General features: G+C 28.5%; 1 protein-coding gene across 9 annotated transcripts in view; it reads left to right on the top strand.

Annotated features, from left to right (window-relative positions):
* The window catches only part of Fas1 (fasciclin 1 Fas1 domain-containing), a 95,523-nt gene extending 82,517 nt beyond the window's left edge, over positions 1-13,006 (top strand). For 5 of the 9 annotated variants that reach the window (XM_075295610.1, XM_075295617.1, XM_075295603.1 and 2 more), the window contains 2 exons: positions 33-68; positions 3,598-8,526. In XM_075295610.1, the coding sequence (XP_075151725.1) occupies positions 33-68; positions 3,598-3,806 (245 nt within the window). In that variant the 3' untranslated portion in view covers positions 3,807-8,526. Of the gene's footprint in view, positions 1-32; positions 69-3,597 lie in introns of all 9 variants that reach the window. The other 4 variants (XM_075295632.1, XM_075295637.1, XM_075295643.1 and 1 more) reach the window with 4 other exon arrangements.
* The last annotated feature ends 1,170 nt before the right edge of the window (positions 13,007-14,176 follow it).

Below are 14,176 nucleotides of genomic sequence, written 5' to 3'. Positions count from 1 at the left end.
ATGTTCGCAAATATCCCACCAACCATACTAAGATCTTCATGATGAGTTTGCTTCTCATGAATGGAATGGTGAGTCTTGATAGAAAATCGAACCAAAAATTGTTTTGCTTCAGCATCAAATAATTCATGCGAACATTAATCAAAAATCAAATGCATTTACATAAAACATTTATCCAATCATTTCCAACCACAAATACCTATAATATTAGTTGTGTTCCTTTACTTTAGTCACAGTAAAAAAACTTTAATTTTTCTCATGGCCTTTACAGACTATCAGTTATTCCGGACGGAATGTCGGTGTTTGTAAAGAATCTAACAATGTGTCGGATCGATACGATTTGTCGGCGATGACTAAATAATCGGTAAATGTGTTATCGATCCCATAAACATGCAGCAGTATCGATTATGCCTTCGGACTTAACTGATAATGTGCACAATATATAGGATATGTTCGACACAAGCACTGTCGTCCGGAATAACTGATAGTCTGTATAGCCCATAAGTGACGGTTTCTCAATGTTATCATTTAGCGTATGGATAAAACAACTGATCCCATACAAATATTTTACTAACCACACGGACGAAAAAGACTGTTTAGGTGTAAAAATTATATGTTTGGAACTCAAATTTTTTAAAACAATATTTTTAAGTGCAAGCATATAATGTTCATAAACTAGCATAACATGTTTGGGACATATTATGTTTGGGACAAAAACAGTTTGTTACAAACATATATTAATTTATAAATAGCCTATAAACATATATGTGTTTAGAAAGAGAGACCTAGAGAGTATGCTACAAGTAAAAATTGAAGTAACCAATTGGCGATTTAAAAATATATATATATACACAAAGAAAATTTCATAAAAATTTTTTTCTACCCGTGTATGTCTGAGGTGAAACATAATATGTTTTAACAATACAAACAATATTTTGTTTGGACCAATCCTGAAAATATATATGCTTGAAGCAAAATGTTACACTCAGAAAAAAGTGACCCCTTCTATAAGTTAAAATGAACTCATTGGGAAGAAAGTTGAACTTCGTATAGCGCCAAAGACATTTTTATTTGTTTGAACGATATGAGTTTCGTAGAAATTAGGTAGAATGCATTCCATATATTAGTAAACATTTTCCTATATTTATGTACCACTATACTACAGAATGAAAAAGTTTAACAGAATTGAATTCATGTATGGAATGATTTTATTGGACTTTTTTCATTCATTTGGACAAATCTTACACATTTGTGGTAAACCTTTTAATTCAAAATTAGAACTGCTTACCTTCGTTTTTAAATACAATTTTATGTATTTATATAGGAAATTTTTTCTTCAATAAAAGAAATGTTTTATTAATATATTAAATATATTTATTTACAATCAACACATTTTTTTCCTCTTCTAGTACCTTTCACTTTGAATAAGTTGCTGCCTAGCAATTTTGTCCACCTTTTACAATTTCAATACCTACAAATATAAACAAACAAAAAACAATTTTTTCACAAAAGGTTAGCGTCACTGAATATTACCTGATAATTGAAGATTATAAAATGAAGTCGAATGAAGGGGTTGTTATTCTGCTGGTGTTTTCTTTTTTTATAAACCAATTTTCAAAAAACGAAAATTTTTCACTAATTTAAAATAACAAATATTTTATATATTTTATTTGTTTTTTTTTTTATTATTTTACTCTATTTTTTTAACAATATCTCCGTATACCATAACAACGCGATTCCAACTAAAAAACAACCCACGCGCAAACATATCGATTACATCGATGACAGGTATCGATTACAGGTATATAAAAGAAATGTAGGAAATTTTCCTATATTCTAACAAGTGTGTTTCCTTAAGTTTTGAAGGGATTGAATACTTCTTAGTAGGAATGAACTAAAATATTTTTCTATGCCTAGTGTTATTCGTATGTACTCGTATGATAAGCTTTCTATAATAAAGGAAGTCAGAATTATCATTTTATAAGAAATTTTACTAAATTTGAGGAAACTTGGTTTTAGTTCGGTTTTTGTTTATTTCAGTAGTAAATTCTTATACCCAGCGAAGAAAACAGTATTAGTAAAATTCCATGCCTTATTCTAGTTAATGAACTATTCCTAACTGCTTTCAGTTTAGGATTTTTTTACTGAAACAAGTAACTTTTATTATTTCACACAAAAATTTAACTGAATGGAAATAAAATGGCTAAACTAAATTGATGAACATTTTTTCCTTTAGTTTCGAAGACACTTTTTTCTGGGTGTACAGAACCCGTTATATATAAATATAAAATATTGCCAATAGAACGACTTTTATTATTTAATTGTTCTAATTTGAATTAAAACACAGTCTCAATTTACCTTTTACTTGTTTTGGGTGTTGAGGAGAGATTGAACAGTGAACCCACCAGGAAGAAAACATTTAGTTAATTTTAGAAAATGTTTAACATTTTTAGAAAATTTTAACTAAATAGTATTACAGACGCTGACATCACGCCGATATCACAAAAATAAGTAAATATTTTTCGACAAATTCAAGAAAATTTATTAGACATAATTAATTTTTTTCACTTGTTAAAGAAAATTTTATAGTTTGAAAGAAAAAATTGGAGTTAAAAATTGCAAGAATGTCTTTAGTGACATACGAAGTTCATGATGGACGCATTTGTAGTAATATTTACAAATTTAAAGAAATAATGAACTATTTTGTGAGAAGTACGAATTTAGTAAAACTTTTTACTTCATTTGTGTATAATTTTTTTCTCGTTTTTTAATTCATTTAACTAACGTTCGTTAATTATTAAAGTAAAGGAAAGTTTCTTCTAATATAATAATTCCATGAACTAAAATTAAGTTAAATTGGCTTTAGTGAAATAGAGAGTTCACTTTTTTTGAGTGTAGTTTGTAGCTAAGGAACACACCTATTATATCTGTATACCTATATTGTATACACATGAAAACATGGATCACTGTTTAAATTGTATTTTAAAATATACACCCAAAGTAATTTGTTAGTAGGGACAGCAGAAAAGTCTGCTAAAACTGCAGAAAGTCTGCTGAAAAAGGGACAGCAGTCACTGTTTGCTGAAATAGCAAACATTTCCTGCTATTTTTGAAGCTCGATTACACTAAAACATGTTTTATTTTGGCTAAAACAAATAAAAATGTCAACTTAGGAGCTATCCTAACATAATATGAATATGTTTATTGCTCTAATTGATGCAAAAACTGCAAACCGGTTCATGGTCCTGGATGGCGTTCGTGTACATTTCTGCTAATTTTAGCAAATACAGTAAAATCCATTTTTACTCTCTTGCAAGTTTTTACTTGATATTTTTACTGGGAAAGTATGCAAAAAAAAGGAAGGCCAATGAAATAGTATTGGTTATTTATTTTTTTCCACAATCGAAATATTATCTTCATCCAAAGCATGTTTCATATGTATTAGCATTAATAGCATCTGTAGATTATTAAATACTTGTATAATCATTAAATATATGCGTTTAACATGGTCATCATCATATTCATCATATCATTATAAACATATCGTCATTCAGTCAGTTTTCAGTTTTATATGAATGTTTTCTTTTTCACAACTTTCAGGATATGTCATCATCTGGAATCACAGGAAAATCAATGTATACCGCCCGGATGTGGAGTGTGTCAATGGTATTATTCATGTCATTGATTATCCCATGTTGGTGGAAAAGGATATCGTCGCGAGCGGAGGTAGTTATCAGATAAAGACTAACTTCTGCATATTGTTTGCAACTCTCTTCATTATCATAGCAATAGGAAAACAATCTTTCTAAATCAACCAACCGAAAAAAAAACTAAAAACAAAACCAAATCCTAACTAAATATGAGAAAACAGAAGTCATTAAAATTCATCTAGACATACAAATACACAATACACACCCACACACATATATATAACTAAAGAGATTTGAGGAAAATAAATGAACCAATTGTGTATAAAATTAAACAAAAAACAAACACACATCCATACACTTACACTCGGAAAGATTATTTGATACAAAAACAAAAACCTTTGAATGATATAGAAGCTCATAAATATGCATCCATACACATACACACATACACAGTCTCTTAATCACACAGAAATGTCAAATACAAGCATAAAATGTCCTTATATAACGCATTGCCATCAATACTCAACTCAACAGACATCTACCTATTCAGGCATAGATTTGCATCTGTGAACAAAAACAACAACAACATACGCATAGTATCCCTTGAATTGATGAAAAAAAAAAAAACTTAAACCAAAATTGAGCCACTTTAGCCTTAAAACATGCATTAAAAGTTTTCAAACCAAACAAAAAAAAACGAAAAATTAAAAAACAAAACAAACTAAAAAAAAAAACTAAAAAAAAACTTAATCAAGAAATCTCTAAGAAATTTGTAGTTAATCATAAATGTTACAAAATGCATAATTTTTTTTCTCTTTTCATTTTGCGACACCAAAAACGAGCGATAAAAGCCTTATTGACCCACGATATGCATCTCATTTATGTTATTAATGTACATTTTTTATTTAAAAGAATACTCATCCATGAAAAAACTTAATTTTCCACAACCTTAAAAAAGTCCAATTTTGTATTATTATTTAAATTGTATACATTCATAGATACAAATATATATGTTCATTCGTAGTTATTTTATAAATAAAGGCTTTGCCTATAAGTAGATTCCCCCCATCTTTTAGAGAAGAAAAACCACTACACAAATATTGTCATAAATCTCATTATTTACCAATATTCCATTTTCAAATGAAATCGAGAAAAACACAACAATTTTTATAATTATTAAAAAATTCAAAATTCAAATTTATTTAATTATTAAAAAATTCATAGCATTCCAAATAGCGAGGACTATTTTTTCTAGAATTATTGTTGGATTCAAGCAACGATAATAAATAAATTTATAAACACGTCATTTAACATAAAATCATTTTTGCTTTTAAGCAATAATAACGAATTTAAAAATTCCGCATTTTACCCAATTGACATAAAAATTCTTCCATGCCGTTTTTTGTTACACCAATTTCGCTCTTTAGAATGAATTATTTCGTGTTCTAGAATGAATTATTTAAAAATTTAAAAGAAATAAAATATTAATTTTAAATAATAAATAACCCGGAATTTATGGCAACTGTAGCAACTACTGTATTCATTCGGATTTTTTACCAGTAACGTTTCTTTTATTGGCTGAGGAAAATCATTTTTTGTGCGTTTAATTCTAAATTTATTTAAAATATCATGAAATCGTGTGTGTATATATATATATGATATCGTTGTTCTCGATTTTATTTGAAAGTGGTATTGTATTCACACAATTTTCTTAGTTTTTAGTTCTTTTGTACATTAGCAATTATGCAACGTTTTCCCTTATTTTAAGTTTAGTTTTATTATTTTATGTATTAAATCATAGGCGAAGACAAGTATATAATTGTTTTAGATGAAGACACATTTTATTGTGTAGAAATTAAAAACACAGTGCAACAAATAATCATGGAAAATTTAATTGGAAAAATAAAGAAAAATTGAAAAACAAAATATTTAAAAATTATTTCATCTATTCAGCCGTCAAAGCAGTGGCACTTAATAGTACGTTACCCTTATACGCCAGAACGATTTAGCACTTGGTAAAACTGTAGAATATATTTTTCTAATCACATAAAAATGGTCTCCTTCTTATTGAGTAAAATGCTTACTGTGTAATATTACAAGTACCTAATTTGTGCTAGTTCGACTATATAATATAAATAAGCTAAAACCTGGAATCGGATAGTACCCAATCATAATGGAGAAGTTCACCAGTGCGAGAGAAATTACTTAACCTACCACCCTACTGGTACGATTTAAAAATGTAATAAATTTTTAACAATTTTGAGTGGGCGAAAAATACTTGCTGGTATTGGAACAATACCCATAAGAAATACACGTAAACAAGTGTTCGCCTCCCAACAATCGATGTGGTTGTGCATAGATACTTATTGTCACACTGGACAAATATTTGACAGAAATCAAAAAAAGAATCCGTCGCCACAGCCAAACCAGAAAACATATTTAGCTTATATTATATAATATCATGGTAGGATTATTTTCCAAAAACCGTTTGAAGATATTTGGAAAATGATTCTAGAATAATGTTTAACACACATTTTGATCAAATATTTGACTAGTGTGACCATAGCCTTAAAAGTATTACCAATATTTGATAACATTTGGTTAAAATGTTGCTTTGAACAATTCGGATACATTACCTCAACGATTCAAGGAAAAACTACTTTCCTCCAGAACGTAGTAATGGACAAACAAAATTCTTTTTTTTTTAAGTTTTGTTGTTTTTGTTTATGAACATTTTTATTTAATACCTTATGTTCGAAATCAAAGTTTTATTTCATTTTCTTTTTTTTCGATGTTGATTTGTCACTACATTAATGCAACAACAAAATCGAAATAGGAGAAAAATGAAAAAAATCGTTCAATTTGGGAAGAGTAATTCTCGTATGTAATTTTTATAAGAAATTAACATACACCCAAAAAAAAAAGTGAACCCACCGTGGAAGAAAATGTAGGTTTATTTTAGAAAATTTTAACTAAAATAGTTTTCTAATTGCAACATGTTACAAATAAGTTAATACTTTTTGTCAAACTGAAGAAAAATTTTTAAAAATAATTAATTTTTTTCTGTTGTTTAAGAAAATTTCAATTGGATTTAAAAATTGATAAAATGTCTTTAGTGCTGTACGAAGTTCGGGATAGGTACAATTTTAGTAAAACTTACTCATTTGAGAGACTTATGAACTCAGTTTAAGCAAACTTCTGCCATTTTAGGAAAATATGAACTATTTTATTTTTTAGTAAAATTGTGCACTTCATTTGTGTACAACTTTTGTTTTACTCATATTGTGCAAAATTTGACTAAAATCAAGTAATCTTCATGAACTAAAATAAAGTGCAGTTGGCATTAGAGCCCTTTTTTTCTGGGTGTATAAGACCCAAATAGAACCAGTATTAGCCAACACTGTAACATTTGTATAGTCAGAGAGATTGGTATCTGGCATTTCTTTTCAAAAACTTAATAATACCAATTCCTTAAACTTCACGTCCAATAAGCTTGTATTAGAATTGTAATGATATGTTAATATTTCGTTCCGGAGGAAAGTATTTTTGGGTTGTATGTATTGACAGTTTGTAGCTAAATTATTATGTTCGACAACAAGGTCCAGTTTTAATGCGATACTTTAAACAACTCATCATGATGAGAAAAAATTAGTTTACCGGCAGATACATTCTAACGGAGTAATCTAAAAATTTCTTTCTTATATAAGAGTAATTGCTTTATGTGAAATACAAATGTTTAGAAGACAATATTCGAAATTTCAAATCATTATTTGTTGCACCGTGTTCAAATTAAAATTTTGAAAATTATCATAAACCGGCAAAATGAACCTCAATTTAAGCTATAACATTCCGGTATGAACTTTCTTATAAAATCCATAAAAAATAAAAACAAAAAAACTCTTCCCCATTTTCAATATTTGTGTTCAAGAAGTAATAAAGTACAGAAAAAAAAATAAGATTTCATCAAAGATTTTATAATTCCAACAAAAATACCATTCAGAAAAAAGATACTGCCGTTTAATGTAAACTAAGACCCTAAAAAAGACATTTAATACAATCATTATAATTCAAATACAAACAAAGAAAAACTGAAACTTTTCTAAGTTACAACAATTTAGGTTTTGTTATGAACACTTTGGAAAAAACAACTTTAAAAAAAAAGTATTTAAATACATATAAATATTTATTTAATTTAGAGAGTATATTTAAAAGAATGAGGAATGCAATAATTTTTAATTTGTTACCTTGTATTTAAAAAAAAATTAATACTGTATTAAATAAAAAAAGTATTTATGAGAATAATTTAAGAAAAAAATCTCACTTCCACCATTTAGTCTGTTTCTCTGCATTGCAAAGCTAGTGCCACCTCGACATTATTTCATTATTTATCAAGCCATTGATAGGATAATTTTAATTTCTATAAAAATAGTGTTTCTTTTGTCAGTAACAACTCGAACAAATATAAATATTTCATTCATTTACTTTTTCGTTTGAGATCATTCTTTAGTCTGGCACTCCCATTAATCTGCTATTATCCTTATTACGTTGTCACACTGTGTTTCGAAAACTATAACTGCAAATACCTGTTGCATTGATGTATGCTATTTCTTGTAAATCATATAAAATAGAAAAGAAACAAACCTACATCTACCTATCAGTCTGTGTTTATTGTTGCTCTCTATATATTAATTATTATTCCTGTCCATTTTCATAATTATTCTTGATATATATTTTTTATCAACATTATAATGCTATTGACTAAAGTAATTCATATTATTATTTTATAGGTTAGACATTTTTAACTAAAAAAGTAAACAAACAATATCTCTCTCTATCTCTACCCCCAAAAACCAATCAAACTAAATAAAAAATACAAAAATATAACTGAAATACTGCGAATCAATACCGAACCACATATATGAACCAAATGCAAAAAACTCAAAAATTAACCATGGAATATTAATGTTTTAAGCAAATTGCTAAATAACCTGCTTAGAAATATAATTATGTAAGTATTTATAGAGAGTTAACTGGGAGTGTGCGATGCGATGCGATACCACATTCGAGATACAAATAAATTATTCTAAATTATAATAGTTATCTAAAGGATCTATGCGGTGCGATACTAAGGTTCCTTACTATTTTACTATTCTCGATTTTTTCACACGAAAGTAACGGTTTAATACAAATGCAAAATTTCGAATGTCAAAACGTGAGATTTTGAGTTTAATCTGAACACAGTATAATGTTGGCCGTTCAGAATATCAGTATATCCGTATAAAATCTTAAAGTGTGGTCAAATGCTAAGAATTATCTACGATGAGCTAAAAATCGATAAATGTGTCACATTAATAATATGCAATATCGATTCTGTTGTCGAACGTAACTAATGGTGTGGCCAACATTTGGGATTGTTATCGAAAAGTTGTATAGAGACATTATTTTACGAATAATCGTATAAAAACAAACAAAATAACAAAATATTTCCTTCTCAATTGGACTTGATTTCTTTCAAATGAACAATTATAAAACTTAAATATTTTTAACACGTGGCAACGATATAATCAACAGTGATCATTTCAAGGACTACAGCAAACTATGACAACAAGTACAGTGTTGTCATTAGAGAATTGTTGTATAAAACTAAGTTGATGTTTTTATATAAATTAATTTCTACATAATCTATCCATCGTACATTCCCAAAAAAATATTATTATATTTTATTTTTATCAAAATTTTTAGCCACTAAGTAATTAAATCCATGATTTGTAGTAGTTAAGTAAAATATTTGAAAACAAGCTAGAAACCCAGTCAAGATGTGTGTGTACATTTTTGTTCTCTGTTATAAAAACTAACTCCTAAAAATAATTATAAAATAAAAATTAATAACTGAAAAAATAATGGAAAAAAGTAAAGAGGATTATTTTTTAAAGTAGTGTGTAATTTAAATTTTAATAAAATAGAATACATTAAAAAATATAAAATATGAGACTCCACAATAAAATGCATACGCGCCCACCAATACTTTGATAAATTAACACATCTATGCCTATGGTTTATTAGTTTTTCTTTTTATTTTATTAATGCATATGGAAATACATATGCTGGCTTTTTGTTGAATACTGAAGCAATTCTAAAACCTTTCTTTTTTGCTTTTCTTGGCGAAGTAAAGATATATTAAATTGAAGTAAACCTAGCCCAATAAACACAAGCATTGAAGAAATGCTTATATTCAGTACGCTTTCAAACATTTTTTCCAAGAATTAGCTTAGAATTCAATTTGAGAAATTGTTGAGAAAATCGCGTTCTCAACAAAAAACAGACATTACCCTCAACAGTAGAATTCAACAAGTTAGTAATTCAACAAGTTTGTTGGGAGGTTTCTCAAACCGAGTCAATTGTGAAACCTGAAACGGTGTGTGGCAAGACCGTTTGGAAGGTTTACAATTTAAGGCGGGTATGTTTAGCCGCTACAATCGAAAATAACTCAGTAAAAACGGTATAAATTTATTTTATGATGTTATGTTTAGTAAAACATGATGAGGAATACCCCAAAGTAGCTTTATATTATTTATAAAGGATTATTAGAGAAACGTAATCGTGAAAAATTTCGATTTTAGCGGCCAGGCTCGAACTTAAGTTGATAAATTTTCCATGGCCGAATTCAAAATTTGAAAAATTGAAATCGTAACAACTATTCAATTCAAATTATATTTACCAATAGACATATTTTCTTATTTCCAACTAATCCCTCTACAAGGAATTTTATGAGGGTCCTAAGTCTTCATACTAAACTGTCATTTATGTTTTATATATGGAGCAAGAAAATTAAAATTAATAATTACTAATATTCTGAGTTAATAAACTATAATACAGATAAATATTACCAATGCTTCTTATTATTAATTATAGATTGAATAAAATTTCCCTTGACCCACATTTTGGTAGTAATTTTAGCTATATATTTCAAATTAATAATTGTAATAAATCCCCAAAAAAATTCACATATATGTGCTAGTTATAAAACATATGCTACAAAAATGTAAAGTTATGCTTATAATATTAATTATCCAAATAAATCATTAAACTAATTTGAGACATACATACTTGTATCCTGAAATACCTATTGCTAAATATTAAGCTTTAAAAAATCAACAAAGAAATTGAGAAAATAAAATATACAAAAAAAAGAGAAACAAACTATCTCTGCAGTCAGTAGTTACACGTTAAAGGAATTCCCGCCCCCTAATGAACCAATGAAATTTGAAGATTCAATGATGATGAGTAACAAATGTAGCTTAATGCTTAATAATATACAGCCCTAAGCAGGAGTTACAATTATTTAAGAACTAAAGTAGATAGATTAACGTGTAACTAGTGCCTTACTAAAAGTTTAACTCATATACCTAAAATGCAAATAATTTAAACCAAAAATTAATAAAAATATATATATATTTACTATCTTGGAAGAGAATGCCCTTGTTTGAATATAGTCTTTTTCAAAGTAGTGGATTTCGGATAAATTCCCAATAATTGTTGGTCGAAAGTCTAAAATCGACTTTTGCAAAAGTCAAATAGTCTGTTTTTTTTTAATGCTAAAAAATCGAATAAGACTTTTTTATGCTCGATACAATTCGTAAGTTATCGTTCATTGAAAAACGTAACAAAATTCAACCTGGCAATGCTGGGGAAATTTGTACTGATGTTCTGGATAGCCATAAACATTTTTCCCCAGACTTTTTTTGTAACATTAGCGATAGTATGGTGATAAAGGAATATGTAATTCTATTACTGGTATGGTAATAAAGAACGACAACTTTAAGTTTGAAAGCATAACTAAAATGGAATAAAGAATTTTATCGATGATCCAGTTGTCGATTATTCATTTATTTTAGGAAAATCTTCCTCAGTTGAGCGCATCATAAGATTCCGGACGAAATGTCTGTATTTGTAAAGAATCTCACAATTTGGCCAGCCGCTAAGAATTGTCGGCGATAAGTAAATTATCAACAAATTTGTTATCAAACACTTTAACAACCTGTAGTATCGAGTATGCCTTCGAAAATAACTTATCGTGTGGCGAATATCTGGGATATGTCTCAATTATGCGTCCTACAGTTTATAAGTTTTTCCGGACGGAATGTCTGTGTTTGCAAAGAATCTTACAGTGTGTCCAATCGTTATGAATTGTCGGCGATGACTAAATAATAGGTAAAAGTGTTATCGATCCCATAAACATGCAGCAGTATCGACTATGCCTTCGGACTTAACTCGTGGGGCCAATATATACCATATGTTCGACACGAGCGCTGTCGTCCGGATAAACTTATAGTCTGCATGACGCACTAGTTGGCCAAGACCATTATCGTACTGATAAACTTATAGTGTGAACGGTACATAACGTTAGTGAGGAGTAAAAGTTTGGGGGAGAGTAAAATTTTATTAGTGAATCACAACTTGTTATGAATGGCAAAAAGCCTACAGTAGATTTCTTCTTTTTATAAAAACACATTTAATGTAATATGAAAAATAATAAACAACAAATTGTGAACAAACAAAAATCTAATAAGCTTCAGATCTATTAAAAGTATTCGACCATCTCGATCTACGCCAAATGTTAACAGACATGAAGCAAAAGGTTCGCTTTCAAATAGACCCTTCAAAACACAAATGTATTGTTGTATGGTATTCTTTCGAGGAATTACCCGAAATACCACCACTTTTTTTTAAATAATGATATAATCAAATTGTAACACTATAATTAAAACTTTTATGTCGAGTAACAATAAAATAATTAATAAATATATATTTATGGATTGCATCTATTAAATTAAGTAATTAAAATTATATATAATAATTGTGAACAAAAGCTTAAAAGCAACAACAACAAATAAATGTATAAAAACCATATACAAACTCCAAAGCTAATGCTTTAATTCATATATTTCTGCAAAATTATTTAAACGATTATTGAACCAACAACAAAAAAATACAAAAAATATATATTTATTTTTTTATGCCATATAAAGAACAACAGTAAAACAAATAAACTCATATTAAGCATAACAATAAAGTCCTACAATAATTACCTATACATACATATATAAACACTTAACAGCAAGAGAAAAAAATATTATATATTAATATAAATAATATTATGGACAAATTTAAATTATAACACAATAAATTAAAAACACAGTATTTGGAAACTTGTAGACAGGCCATCCACATGCAATACGTATTTCATTGTCATCACCACAAATTCAAAATCAGTGAAACATAAACTATGTATGATGATGAAAATGAATGTCACGCTTTAAAGCCAATAAAGAAGATTTTTTAAAAACTCTACAAAACAAGTTCTTATTTTTATTTATCATTGGGGTATGCGTAAGTTTGTCGATAAAGTCTGCTCGAGAGCTGGGTGCTCTTTCGTTATTTTTTATGAACATCCCGTTGGACATTTTATGCATTTCTCAATGTTTAGCATGGAATCGACCAGCACTAAGTTAAGAGAGAAGTTCACCGCTGTGGTATCACAATGGACTGAATAGTCTAAGTGAGCCTGATACATCGGGCTGCCACATAACCTAACCTAATATTTAACATTGCTGCCATTTGCTTTTGACTCAAAGTTTCTTCTCCACCCAATTCGGCGTCTTCAAACTTTTTTGGTGGTCTTCCAACGTGTATTTCTCACATCAAAATCATTAGGTCTGTTTTCTTTTAGCACTGGATGCAACATTTGTATGGGCTATCCAGAACATCGTTGCACTGGTGTTCTCCAGAACAACTCATCAGTCCAAGTCGATGTTCTGGATAAGCGAGTTCTCTGTTTACTTATAGTCCTTCACGGCTTAGGTGCTAAAAGAAAACAGCCCGTTGAAACCATCTTTTGCATGTTGCTTAGAGCATGATCACCATATGCCTCGACAAGCATTCGATGCGACTCTGCACTTTTCTTCAAATGAAAACAAACAATTAATGCGTTCCGCCAATCATCACTTTTTGGTACAAAATTCACGATGAAAAAATAATACTAAATATTTTTCACAGATTAAAAAAAAAATAAATAAGGGATCGTTTACAACAAATCGAGACATTTGTATCTTGACACTCACTTCATACCGGTATACCTGGTATTTTTACTCGAAATTTGTAAATTCATATATGTTTACATTAATGCATATTATTTTTATGAAACATTGATGTCCCAAACATAATATGTTCTAAAATATTAACATATATGTCCCAAACATTTTAAAGGTGAGAATTAAGTTCGAGTTTAACCGCTAAAATCGCCATTTTTCGCGATTACTTTTCTCTAATAATTCACTAAAAAGAATATAAGCTTTGTGGGAAAGTTGCTTTGGGATATTCCCCATCAAGTTTTAATAAAATTTGAATCAAAGAGGTAAAATTTTATACTGTTTTTACTGGTTTAATTTCGGTTTTAACGGCTAAAGGTGAGTATTAAGTTCGAGTTTAGCCGCTAAAATCGCTAAAGTGAAAACTAAATCAGTAAGAAA

This window comes from Haematobia irritans, chromosome 1 (genome assembly GCF_050003625.1).
Source record: "Haematobia irritans isolate KBUSLIRL chromosome 1, ASM5000362v1, whole genome shotgun sequence".
Lineage (NCBI taxonomy): Eukaryota > Metazoa > Arthropoda > Insecta > Diptera > Muscidae > Haematobia > Haematobia irritans.
Note: the sequence above shows the minus strand (reverse complement) of the source record. Positions and strands in the feature narration are given on the sequence as shown.